The sequence below is a fragment of the Orycteropus afer genome, unplaced genomic scaffold, assembly GCF_000298275.1.
Source record: "Orycteropus afer afer isolate SDZICR_OR568_19922 unplaced genomic scaffold, OryAfe1.0 scaffold00371, whole genome shotgun sequence".
Classification (NCBI taxonomy): Eukaryota; Metazoa; Chordata; class Mammalia; order Tubulidentata; family Orycteropodidae; genus Orycteropus; species Orycteropus afer.
In genome coordinates, this window is record NW_006921958.1 from 558422 (window position 1) to 570975 (window position 12554).

At 52.0% G+C, this 12554-nt stretch overlaps 1 protein-coding gene across 1 annotated transcript in view; it reads left to right on the top strand.

Annotated features, from left to right (window-relative positions):
- Nucleotides 1–12554, top strand: part of CDC42BPB (CDC42 binding protein kinase beta) — a 167080-nt gene that overhangs the window by 116169 nt on the left and 38357 nt on the right. Inside the window, 8 exon segments of the mRNA XM_042782572.1 lie at nucleotides 1398–1491; nucleotides 4040–4240; nucleotides 6507–6755; nucleotides 8003–8082; nucleotides 9693–9859; nucleotides 9934–10053; nucleotides 10879–11012; nucleotides 12229–12487. Coding sequence (XP_042638506.1) covers nucleotides 1398–1491; nucleotides 4040–4240; nucleotides 6507–6755; nucleotides 8003–8082; nucleotides 9693–9859; nucleotides 9934–10053; nucleotides 10879–11012; nucleotides 12229–12487 — 1304 coding nt within the window.

A 12554-nucleotide genomic window follows, 5' to 3' on the forward strand; every position in this document is an offset into this window, starting at 1 on the left:
AACAACAACAACAACAAAGTTAAATCAACTCTCATTTCATTCTTTTTGTCTGTTTGTGTTCTGAGCTTTTGTTTTTTGATTTATTGTGGATTTTTTGTTTTGCTTTGTTTATCATATTCATGAATTCTTACTTGAGGATATTTATTTATGTACAGAGTATTATGTTAGAATTTTCTTTCGCTTTGTGGCCTTTTTTCTTAAGAATTTTCATCTTTTGCTAACATTTGTTCGTGAGACTCATCCATATTTTCAGAAGTAGTTTGTAGTTTATTTCTTTTGTTGTGATGCAGTGTTTAATCATGTGACTCTAACCCAGTTTATTTTTCTGTTGTCCTGAAGATGCACGTTTGGATTGTTTCCACTTTTTTGGCTATTATCTTTAATGTTGCTGGGAATACAGTTGTACATGTCTTTTGGTGAACACCTTTTGTTTTTAAAATAAAATTTATGCTCCCTTTCATGCAAGTGTTTTCTGCCAGTAAGGAATTCAGCACTTTAAACTCTGCTTCCACCTTCTCAGTGTTTGGTTGTGCATAGAAAACCCGTTACTGATTACGTGTGGATTTTGTTTAATCGGCTTTTGAAAACATCTACTTTCTCTTGCAGATTTGGGAACAGCATAGAACAGTAGTTAACAAGATGCACTTTCGTGAGACCAGCTAGGGTCTGCTTTCCTTTTCTACTACTTGTTGCTACATAACTTCAGGCAGGCTCTTGGCTTCTTAACCCTCCTTGTCTTCATCTATAAATTGCTGTTCTGTGGGTACATGGTGGTTTGTCAGCCTGCAATGATCTTGCCCCAGATTGTCACATGACTTCTCTGCATTATCAGTCTGTTCAAGTGTCACTTCACAGGAACTACCACCCATTGAACTCTAACCCGTTGCCTTGTTTTATATTTCTTCATAGTTCTCTGTAGAACTTAACGTATAAATTTTACTGTGTCATACCAACTGGATTCACATTGCTTATTTATTGATTGATCTGCATGTTCATCTCCTTGACACTTCAGCTAGTGTGCAAGCTCCATGACATCAGGGGTGGTGGTGTCTCATTCGTGGTTATAGACTCAGGGTCGACAGTAGTACCTGGTACAGAAGAGATGCTCAGTAAACTTGTCAGGTTGGGCGGGGCGGGGGCAGGTGGTGTGTAATAGGTGCCTCGTTGGGTTAAGTGGAGATAAATGAGTTCCTGACACACAGTAATGTAAGTGGTGCTGGTGGTGGGTGCTGTTGCCAAACAGACTAAACCACTGTGTGGACATGTTCTTCGTTAGGTTGTTGTAGCTGTTGACACGATGATAGTAGCATCTCAGCTGCTCCACCACTAATTGCGGGCTTGACTGACCTAATGTGTTGCACGGAAATGGTTAATTTATGTATTTATTTTACTAACAGAGACATTAAGCCTGACAATGTCCTTTTGGATGTGAATGGTCATATTCGCCTGGCCGACTTTGGATCATGTTTGAAGATGAATGATGATGGAACTGTATGTATTTTTGTTGGAGATTTTCCATTTGTTTTGGGGCTTTGCTTGCAATAACAAGGGGCTAAAAATTTCCATTTGAAGTACAATTAACAAGCCATGTTTATTAACACGAATTAAAAAGGTGACTCCATTGACTAGACAGCTGACATTTTCTCTTTGGGGATTTTATTTTTAAGGTTAAAAACCTCGTTAGTGCCTTTTTTGTTGACAAAAGTAGTAGGTCTGCCTCCTGACAAGGGAAGTTTCCAGATTTCCTCCCCCTGACCACCTGAGAGCACAGCCCCCAGTGAGTGAGGCAGCGTGGGCGTCCTGTCTCACAGTGTCCTGTCTGGGCTGGACAGGGTGGTTGCAGGCTGTGTGGTGCTTTCTCATTTTGGGGTGGGAGGAGCAGGTGACTTCCTGTCAGTGTTTCTGTGTGTGTCATGGGCCTAGAGGCCGGGCTCCTGGACACTCAGCGTATGACGAGGGCCAGCTGCTGCTCCCACGGAAAAACGTGAGGATGGCTCCCCACTCCATTGGGCCCGTGTCCACCATCAGACTAGCAGTGTGGGCGAGCGGCCTGAGACACGGGCGCCCTAACTCTGCCGAGTCACTAGCAGTTCCCTAGGGATGGGCTCCCTGGTATCTGGGGGCTGTCCACTTCTCTCCTGTGGCAGTGGTCAGGGGTGGTGCTCTTCCCTGTTTGAGAGTACAGAGCCGAAAACCAGACCCACTGCCGTCGAGTCGAATCCGACTCACAGTGACCCCTCCTTGGGTTTTCAAGGTGGCATCACTATGGAAGTAGACTGCCAACCTTCCTTCTCAGGAGTGGCTGGTGGGTTTGAACCACCAATGCCTTAGGCGCTATGCCACCAGAGCTCCTATGTTTGGGAGTGTCTTCTTTAAAATCTGCCCTTATCATAAAGTCTGATGGGAATTACTTCAGCAGGAGTGGTTCCTTATGTTCTTACAAGCAGGTTTCAAGCAGCAGATTTTAAAAGAACCCATAAAAGTAGCATCAGTTGAAAGTGTTTTCAGGGAAGTGACTGTAGCGATTTATTTCTTGCACAAAGCCAGCCTCCCTGGCTATTAAAAGTCTTGATCATGTACTGACTAGATGATACGTTTGTGTGGCCTTCAGAACCAGTCCCAAATGATGTGACCATGGCCATGGTCTGAGCTGGAGTCCCACCTCCTTCCCACCCACCTTTGTTCAACCTTTCTTTCTTCTGCATCACTGTCATCCTGAGTAACATTTGACCTGTGTCATAGTGCTACCCTTCCAGTCATCCTGTTACCCGCAGGGGGCTCTGCAGGCTGGGCCAGGCAGTGTGGATGAGGGACTGGGTTCGGGTGTGGGCAGGGGCTCTGCCGACCCCGTCGACCAAGCACGTGCAGCATCCGTGGCCCAGCTGCTATTCTGTCCATGGCCACCTCTGCCCAGAGGTGTGGAGGCCGAGTTCGGCTTTGGCTTTGGCCAGGCAGGTCCTCTGGGACTGTTGTTGCTGGCTCCTGCCTGGCCCTCCGTCTTGTAGACTCAGAGCCTTGGGGGTGACCCATGCTGTCCACGTGCCCTGGGACCACCCACCAGTTGGGCTGCTCTTAGGCAGCTACCCGACCTCAGGACCTGCTCATGGAAGCTGCTTACCAGGGCTGGAGGCAGAGCTAGGTGTTCAGTGAGGGTGTCTGCTGGGCCCGTGGGTCTTCTGCCACCAAGACTAGAGACACATCTCCTTGGACACCCCAGGCTCTGTGCTTGTGTCCTCATGAGCTCCACTCTCGCTTTACGCTTGTGTCCTCATGAGCTCCACTCTCGCTGTACCAGGGAGGCTCAGTGCCCTCAGTGATAGGGCTTTCTGTCGCAGGGTTGCTACACTCAGGAGCACCTGCAGGGGGCAGCCTGGGAATTGCCCTCCCCTTTCTGGGACCCACTGCACACCTTTGTTGATGTTGGCATTGAGCTCATGGAGGCCACCTCACTCCCACTCTTGACACCACTTCCCCAGCTGGAGCCCTCAGATAAGAACCCCTGACTACACTGGTCTTGACCTCCATTTCCCCATCTTGGAGACGCCTAAGCCCCCAGCTCTGCCTGACCTGCCTTCAGATGTTCCAGTTAGGGGGCCTGAGGGGCTGCTGTGGGTGAGCAGTGTCCTCACCACCGAGATCCTGCCAAACAGGAGACATCTCTGGCCCCCAGAACCTACGTGTCAGTCAGAGCCCGGTGGGTCCCACACAGGCGACAGTCTGGGGAGAGCTGGCTTGGACCATACTTGGAGCAAAGGGCTGGGCCATGCTGCTGCTCACATGAGAGGTTGCTAGTTGGGGACGTGGTGTCATTTGGGCATCAGGAGACGGTGGATGTGGGAAAACCTCACGTGTTCTGGAAATGGTAGTGTTTATACGGCAGGATAATACATTCTGTGCTGCATTTTCAGTTCTTGGGTTTTTAAGTTGTGCTCACTGGCTATATTTATTCCATGATCATTTCATTTCCTGGTGCCTGTTTTAGAGAAGGTAGCTAATACAGAGCTACAGGGGTCTCCCTAAGCCCAGCTTTCTCCCCCAGGTCCAGTCCTCAGTGGCTGTGGGCACGCCCGACTATATCTCCCCGGAGATCCTGCAGGCGATGGAGGACGGCATGGGCAAGTACGGCCCAGAGTGCGACTGGTGGTCCTTGGGGGTCTGCATGTATGAGATGCTCTATGGAGAGACGCCCTTCTATGCCGAGTCACTCGTGGAGACCTACGGAAAGATCATGAACCACGAAGTAAGGCGACGTGTTCCTCTACACTGCCCAGTGCCCAGCCATAGGCCTGGGGCAGAGAGCAGCGAGCCGGCAGGAGGAGGAGGGTTGGGAGACCAGGGCTTGGGTGAGGCTGGCGGTGGTCAGGATGGGGAGTCGGCAGTTCTGGGGAGCTGCAGGGGTGGAATCCACACAAGCTGTGAACGTGGTGGATGTGCCATGAGAGAAAAGGGGTTCCTGCTTTCTGGTTTGGGCATCTGGTGAGGTTCACCGAGCCCAGAATCCCTGGAGGAGGAGGGGGCTTTGGTGGTAGCTAGGGAGTGGGGGGGCCAGGTGGGCAGTTCGATCTGTGGATCTGGGTTTATCAATCAGATACCAGCTCGGACTCTGAACCTGCTCTCCCGGAAGTGGCTGTCACAGACTGGTCGCCTGACTCAGAGCAGAGTCCTCGTCCTTCCCCACCTGCTTTCTGTGCTCTGACTCCTGTTCTCTCTCCTCGCTCTTCCCTGTGGCATTGCCCTCCCTGTCTTTCCTTTTCCCTCTCGTAGTTCCCTTTTGGTCACCTTGCCTTTTCTGTGTTCTCCTTAGTCACGTGCACCATTTTAATGCCATGTCCTCCGTCCTGAGCCTGAGCGGTTCGCCTCCACCCCCGGCACCTGCTTTCCCTGCCTGCTCTGCTCCCCTCCCCGCCCCCAGGGCTGCCCTCCTGCCGATGGCTCATGGAGGGAGCAGACCAACACTAACTAGATGTGGTACTTAGTTTCCACCTGACTTCAAATCAAAGCAAAGGCCATACTTGAAACACTTTCTCATTTATAAATTGATATTTGCGTCTTACAAAAGCCAGTCGATCCAAAGTGCATACGGCAGCTGGTAGAAGTCGCCCTTGCTCACGTCTCAGCTGTCAGTGCTGTTCAGGCTGCAGGATTGGGGCTTGATGGTGGGGGCTCGTGCTCCCCAGCCTCCCACAGGGCCAGTCAGGGGTCAGTGCTGCTGGTCTACTTTTCTAGATGGAAGAGTGAGGCCTCCGGTGGAGGAGCACAGGCTAGGAGGGCTGGGCTCTGCACGCAGGCCCGCGAGGCAAGCTGGGTCTGCGTGTGAGTCGACGGCATCGTGCTGCATAGAGTGCTTGCCGTGGAGTCCGCTGTCGCTCAGGCGACCCCACGTGCGTCAGAGCAGGGCCGTGCTCCGCAGGGTTGTCAGTGGCTGGTCTCCAGACGAGATCCCAGGCCCTTCTGCCCAGAGGCTTGTGGGTGGTCTCAATCCTCCGGTCTCCCAGTTAGCAGCTGAACGTGCTCACCATTTGCTTCACCCTGACACTTCCATACTCCCTGTGGGTAGGTTTGGTGGGCAGTACGTTGTTGACATCTCTGTGTCAGCACACTGCAGCATTCCAGTGGGTATGTGCTTGTGGGTGCGTGCATTCACACATGTGCGCACGCCCGTATCTTTCATTAACAAGTCCCCTTCTGAAAGACATTTAGGTAATTAGCATTTTCCTTGATTAGAACACAGCATTACGCACATGTTCTCTATTTGTATTTCTGTAGAGGACGTTTCTAGGCAGAGAGCTGTCACAGATACTCTGTGCCGTGCACTTACATCCCCCCAGGAGCATGCCGTCACAGGCTTTGTCCCAGATGGTGAACATGTAGTATTGTTCAATTTGCATGCAGTGTGGTAACAAGTCTGCTGTAAATAAACCCAGTCAGCCTAGTAATGTTCTAGTTTACTTTTCTGAAAGTAAACCCTACGAGCTTTGGCTTCCATATGTTGTTGTTGTTGTTGTTGTTGTTGTTGTTATTGTTATGTGCCGTTGAGCTGGACCTGACTCATAACGACCTCTCCTTGGGTTTCCGAGGCAGTATCACTATGGAAGTAGATTGCCCTACCTTCCTTCCGAGGAGTGGCTGGTGGGTTTGAACTGCCAGGCTTCTGGTTGGCAGTCAAATGCCTTAGGCATTATGCTACCGGGGCTCCCGGCTTCCATTTACTTAACTATGAAATAGAGAGTAACTTGCTTTGGAGCTCCCATAAAATCGCAAAACTGGGAACCTGTGTAGGCGGAAACCCGTCAGGAAGGAAAATACAGATATTTCCCACTCAGTAGAGAGCAGCGGGAAAGTGGTGCTGCACCCGTCAAAGGCAGAAAACTCACGAGACCCAGACAAACAAGACAGTCCTGCTGAGCTTTGGCTCTCGCAGGTTTCACTGTGTTCTTTCGACAGTGTCCGTATGTGTCTTAGATGTTTCTGAACGTGTCTCCATCCTTCACTGTGTCCTGCCCCAGGAGCGGTTCCAGTTCCCATCCCACGTCACGGACGTGTCCGAAGAGGCCAGAGACCTCATCCAGAGACTCATCTGCAGCAGGGAGCGCCGGCTCGGGCAGAACGGGATAGAGGATTTCAAGAAGCATGCCTTCTTCGAAGGTCTGAATTGGGAAAACATACGGAACCTAGAAGCTCCTTACATTCCGGATGTCAGCAGCCCCTCCGACACGTCCAACTTTGACGTGGACGACGACGTGCTCAGGAACACTGTGAGTAGAAGCCACGCGGCCTCAGCACTGCTCTTCCAGGATCCGCGTGGCTCAGGGACCTGTGGAAGGTGTTACTTGTCGGGGTGATGTTCTTAGAGCCACGGTGATTTTTTTTTTTTTATATATTTGGCGGCTGTCTAAAGGAAATGTTCCCACCATCTCACCCCTCACTGTGGTCCTAATTGTGCCCCTTTAGAAAAGATGAACCACCAGTGGGAGCAGCATTGTGAGTTCAATGGTGCTTTTGTTTCAGAACTTAGCGGGAACGCTTTTGCTTTTATCTTCATGGCGTTCTGCATGTCGTATACAAGCCCAACTGCAGCCCTGTTGTGGGGCCTGGCTGCCCTCTAACTGTCCACCAGCGCTTGCTCTGTGCCCCACAGAGGAAAGTACGCTCGGCCTTCTGCCGTCTTAACGTTGCTGGTGTCTGCATGTGTGCTGCTTCCCACCTCTGGAGTTCGGGGTGACAGTGACAGTATGCAGATTGAGTCTTTCCACTGACGTTGAGGTCATAGATTTTCCAAATTGGTTTGACTCAGGGCCTCATCTGGTGCTCTGCTTTGGTCTGACCAGGCTGGTGTGGACGGCTGACTTAGGCAAAGCAGTTGGCGCCCTGGACCCAGTAGAATGTTGCTCAAATGTTATAAAATGATTTTGGGCTCATGAGACTCAACCTTTTTAGTATAAACATGTGGCTTGGTTTAGGGGTGGAGAAACTAGGGTTTAACCAAGTGAAAGAAAAACTTCCTCTACTGCTCCTCTGGGTTTATTCTGAAGAAGGATCCTCAAGGTAAAAGCAGAGTTAGGGTAAACTTCTGTAAAACCCTCTAACCCTGGCCTCCCAGTCTCGCCTGTGTTGTAAGCCAGGAACCTGAGCGTTTCTGAACCTCTGCCCTTACATCTGTCCAGGTGACTTGACTTTGCCCACGGTGTTAGTCTCTGCACAAGATTTTGTTGAGTCGTGACTACTGTGGCTTAAAAAATGTCTGCAAATTGCTAAGCTGGGTTGAGTTTGGCTTTATGCCCCTCAGAATCAGTGCATTTACCCTCTGACTGCATCATCCATTCACAGGCAGAGCCAGAAATGGGGAGTGAAAGTCTGTGGGAACTAAGATTATGTGCAGGTGACCCCATGGGGTTAAAGTTCCAAAAAGCCCCAAGTTCTCTTTATTGTAGCGTCTTTTCCTCTCTTTTGCCCCGTTTGTTTGGGCATACTGTTCACTCATGTTACGTGTGTTCTTGTGCAGGAAATACTACCTCCTGGGTCTCATACAGGCTTTTCTGGATTGCACTTGCCATTCATTGGTTTCACGTTCACGACAGAAAGGTAGGCCTGGGCTTGTCCCTCCCCACAGGTGCCTGCTCATGTTGGGGGGTGAGGATCAAGGGCATTGCTGAAAGGAGTCATGGGGTGTGGTTTTGTCCTTTTTAAGAACACACACCTGCTTCTCGCAGGGGACCACCTGTGTCAGAAGACTCTGTAAAGGGCAGGTGGCCAGTGGGCTGCAGCACTTATGGTCTGTCCTATATTATTATTACTCCTTCTCATTCCTTTCTCCTTCTTCTTCCCCTTTGAAAATTAAAAAATGCAGCCATTCTTAGTTTGCAGACTGTACCAGAGCAGGCTCCGGCTGTGGTTTGCCACCTCTGCCTTAGTGGGCATCAGGGTTGGCAGGATTTGTCTGGTATGAAAGGCAGTGACCACAGTAGTCAGTCCCTGGTTCCCAGTCACGCTTGACGGAGCCGTCTCCCCTCAGAGCACTGTGCTTGTTCACCTCAGAACGTTTGCCTCTGCTCAGTAGGTCCCATTGGCAGAGCTGGAGTGCAGTCCGTGGTAGCCATTTTGTCTGTCGGCCTTGACCCCGAATGGGCCTTCTGCAGTGGGCTCTTGGGGCCCAGAAGAGAGAGGGGTTAGGAAGAAAGACCAGTGAAATACAGCAGAGCTCCCCGAGAATTTGCTTCCTGATGTCTGCCAGCCACCGGTGCCTGAGTTGATGAGAATGTCCTCCGGGGGTGGCACTTATGTGTGAGCTTGTAGACTGTCTTTCCTGGTATGAGATGCCAAGGCCAAATGGCACTTGGTACCTGCTGGCCTGCAGGAAACTTTCTAGGATGCAGGAGATGTGTGGACTTTTTGTCCCCAGCACAGAAGCCCTTGACCTTCCCAGTGTCCCCACTCATGGGGATGCCCATCAGGTACCCCAGGGCTCCCTCCCATGCCAGGCCTCCTCACAGTGCTAGAGTAGCAGTGCCCCAGCCTGGCCCAGCTCAGTCATTTCAAGATAAGCGTACACTCATGTGCTCAGCACCGTTAGTAGACACCGTGGGGGACTCAGGACTTTTCTGAAGCCATTATCACATAATGGGTAGAATTAACTCTGAGATGGCATGGAAATTCAGCTGCTTGGCGGGCACATGTTGTGTGCAGCCTGTCGGGTGCGCATGTATCAGCTGGTTGTTGGGGAGTCGCTGGGCTGAGCTTGCCAGGGTGCTGGCATCTGGGGCAGCCATGAAGGTTCCTGAGTCCACAGATGAAGAAGGGGGAGCCCCTTGGAGTTGGAGGAGCTGTGCCCAGATCCCCCAGGTGGCCTGCAGCTTGGAGGCCCCTGAGCACATCTCGCTGCCAAGGGGGCCTCATGTGGTTGCAATTCTGGGAGTAGGTAGGTGATGGGTCAGAAGGGAAGACCCTCCTTGCAGAAATGTCTTCTTTTGACCAGCTGTGAAGGAGTCCCCTCCTCAGGCCCCTTGGCCATCTAGCCGTTTGTAGGAAGGAAACACTGGTCTAATTTTGGCTCCATAAGCAGCACCATCTTTCCACAGGTGGTGGTGGTGGCCAATTTAGAAGGACCAGCTTTTGCCCTGGGGGGCCGTTCCCTGCTCGTGAACTCAGCATGTCGGCAGCAGAGTGATGAGCCGAGCCGTTGCTCTGTCTTGCAGCTCCTTCTCAGACCGCGGCTCCCTGAGGAGCGTGATGCAGTCCAGCACCCTGAGCAAGGACGAGGACGTGCAGCGCGGCCTGGAAAACAGCCTGCAGGTGGAGGCCTACGAGAGGAGGATCCGGAGGCTGGAGCAGGAGAAGCTGGAACTGAGCAGGAAGCTGCAAGGTGGGCGGCCCCGGGCACTGCCAGCCCCGCCCAGCGGCCTGGGCCCACACTCACCCAGCCTCTCTTGCCCCCAGAGTCCACACAGACGGTCCAGTCCCTTCACAGCTCAGCTCGAGCCCTGGGGAACTCCAACCGCGACAAAGAGATCAGGGAGCTAAATGAAGAAATCGGACGTCTGAAGAACAAAATAGCAGGCGAGCAGTGCTTTCGAATCTAGGAGGCAAATCTGAGGATGTTTCTGAGAGTCTTTTTCATCGGGTGGTAAAAGCCTGTGTAGATGGTGGTGTTGCGTCCCCACATTTAAAATACCTGTCTCCACCTTGCCCGTTTCCAGTACATATTAGAATCGACTCCTGACGTCTTGTCCCTGAAACTTGCACAGTCTGCGTTTTCTGTCTCAGTTCCCCTCTTGGCACCTCTGACAGGAAGCTGCTGTGCTGGCTTCTGTCTCCTCTGAACTTTTCAGCACCCACTTTCCAGTATTTTCTGTGCTAGATCTGTTGTGACCTTCTTTATTTTGTGGTTCTGTGGTTATCAAAGCTTCCTAGAGACTTCAGGCGGTTTTTTAACCCATTCCCTGACATGGGCTGGTTCTGCATTTGCTTGCGTCTCCACCTCACACCTGAGTCTGTCACCGTCTATTCATTTCCTGTCTGACCCTCACCACTGTGATTCAGGAACAGCCTTGGACTGAGTGAGTCAGTTATTCCGAGGAGCTTTTACTTCACCCGAGAAGGCCAGGCCTCTTGCCGGGTCACACAGCAGGAGTGAGAGGACGGGCAGTGCAGCCTAGCTCTCAGTCTGAGAAGAGATGCCGGTTGGCATGAGATTGGAGCAAAGCCTCAGGCGTCAGCTTCCGTACGTGCAGAGCACTTTGCTTGTGTGAAGGTCAAAAGAGCTGCTAAACAAGGAAAATGGCTGTGGAACATCACCTAGTGTACTATCAGATAGTGTGAAATATCCTAGAGGTTTGACTGCCCGTGTATGAAGGAACATGGTCTGTTGTCGCCTTTGTCCAGATGCCAGTCGGCTCGAGCGACAGCGTGAGGACACCACGGTCCTCCGACAGGAGCGTGAGGACTCTGCGCAGCGGCTGAAGGGGCTGGAGAAGCAGTGCCGTGTGGCGCGCCAGGAGAAGGAGGACTTCCACAAGGTACCCAGGACCACTGTGCCAGAGGGGCTCGGGGAGGTCGCACAGTTTACAAGGTTAAGTTCATGGCCACATTGAAAACCCTTCTCCCAGATGCAGCTTGCCCCAGGCCTCCACCCCGCCTACAGAGTAGGCGGCATTTCCTCATCTTGAAAGAGAGGGAGGTCAGAGAGCCCCAGGGTGTCCTTCCCCTCCCGGCATGGCGTCCGTAGCACCTGACCTGTCCTCACCACCCCACTGCCCACATTGCCCTTCGTCTCAGAAGAAGGGTGGCAGGGAAGATTTGGTAGCTGCTGCTTGAAAAAGTTGATTTTCAGTAAATGCGTCAGACTGTGTCCTCAGATGCTTACTAACACCACACTTAGGATCATGTTTTCTAAACGCATTAATTTATGCACTTGCATAGTTAAGCCTATTGTTTGTGATTTATTTCCTGAAATGGACACGGTTGCAAAGGCAGTTTGTCTTTTAAGCTTACCACCAGCAGTGATACGTCAGGGGGTCTTGGGTGGGGACGGGTGGGATCCCCACTCTGGTGCCATCACCCAGCTTGCCCGGAGCAGGCCTGGAGGTCCTGGTGGAGGTTAGTCCCCGGCCCTCCCCAGGGGACCTGCCCAGTCCCCACCCGGTCAGGTTTCCATCCAGCCTCAGCAGCAGGTGTTGAAGGGAGGGGCCAGCAGGCCGCTGGCCAGGTGGGCTACAGGGAGATCAGGCTTGTTGGTGCCACCATTGGCAAGCCCGAGTTGTGGTTCCACCCTGAGGACCAACTGCATTCCTCCCTTAAGCCCTGGGGAAGAATCGGCCAGCCAGTGATTCTTTTCGCACATGGTTTTTACTTTCTGATTGAAATCTTAAGCATTTTCACGTATCATGTGTCCTTTTCTGATCCTAGTTGACTTGAAGTCACTAGACTGAGTGCCTATGTTCATGGTCATTCTCTCCAAGACTATGTTGATGGCACAGGGAGAGCTTTAAGTTGTTGCCTGCTGTGGGGGCTGCTCCCATGTGTTAGGAAGGGTCTTCCCTGGTGCCTGATGGTGCTCAGCAGATAGACCTTCTGGCTGCCTGTGTGGCTTGCTGGAGCAAAGCACAGGGGCTTTGCTGAGATTGTGAATGCCTGGCTGTGTGGCTGTGACCTGTAACCAGCAGGGAGACTAAACTTGAACCTGCCATGTCTTTGTTGAGCAAATGTCAAGTGTATACAATTCGTTTTTTTCAGCAACTGGTAGAAGCTTCAGAGCGACTGAAGTCCCAGGCCAAGGAGCTCAAAGATGCCCACCAGCAGCGGAAGCTGGCGCTGCAGGAGTTCTCGGAGCTCAACGACCGCATGGCCGAGCTCCGCTCCCAGAAGCAGAAGGTTTCCCGGCAGCTTCGCGACAAGGAGGAGGAGATGGAGGTGGCCATGCAGAAAATCGACGCGCTGCGGCAGGAGATGCGCAGAGCCGAGAAGTCCAGAAAAGAGGTAGCTTCCCTGACGCGTCGGGGCCACGTTGGCGGGACTCTCACGTGGCCTTGGTGGAACATCTGTGAAGCCACCTTTGAAAA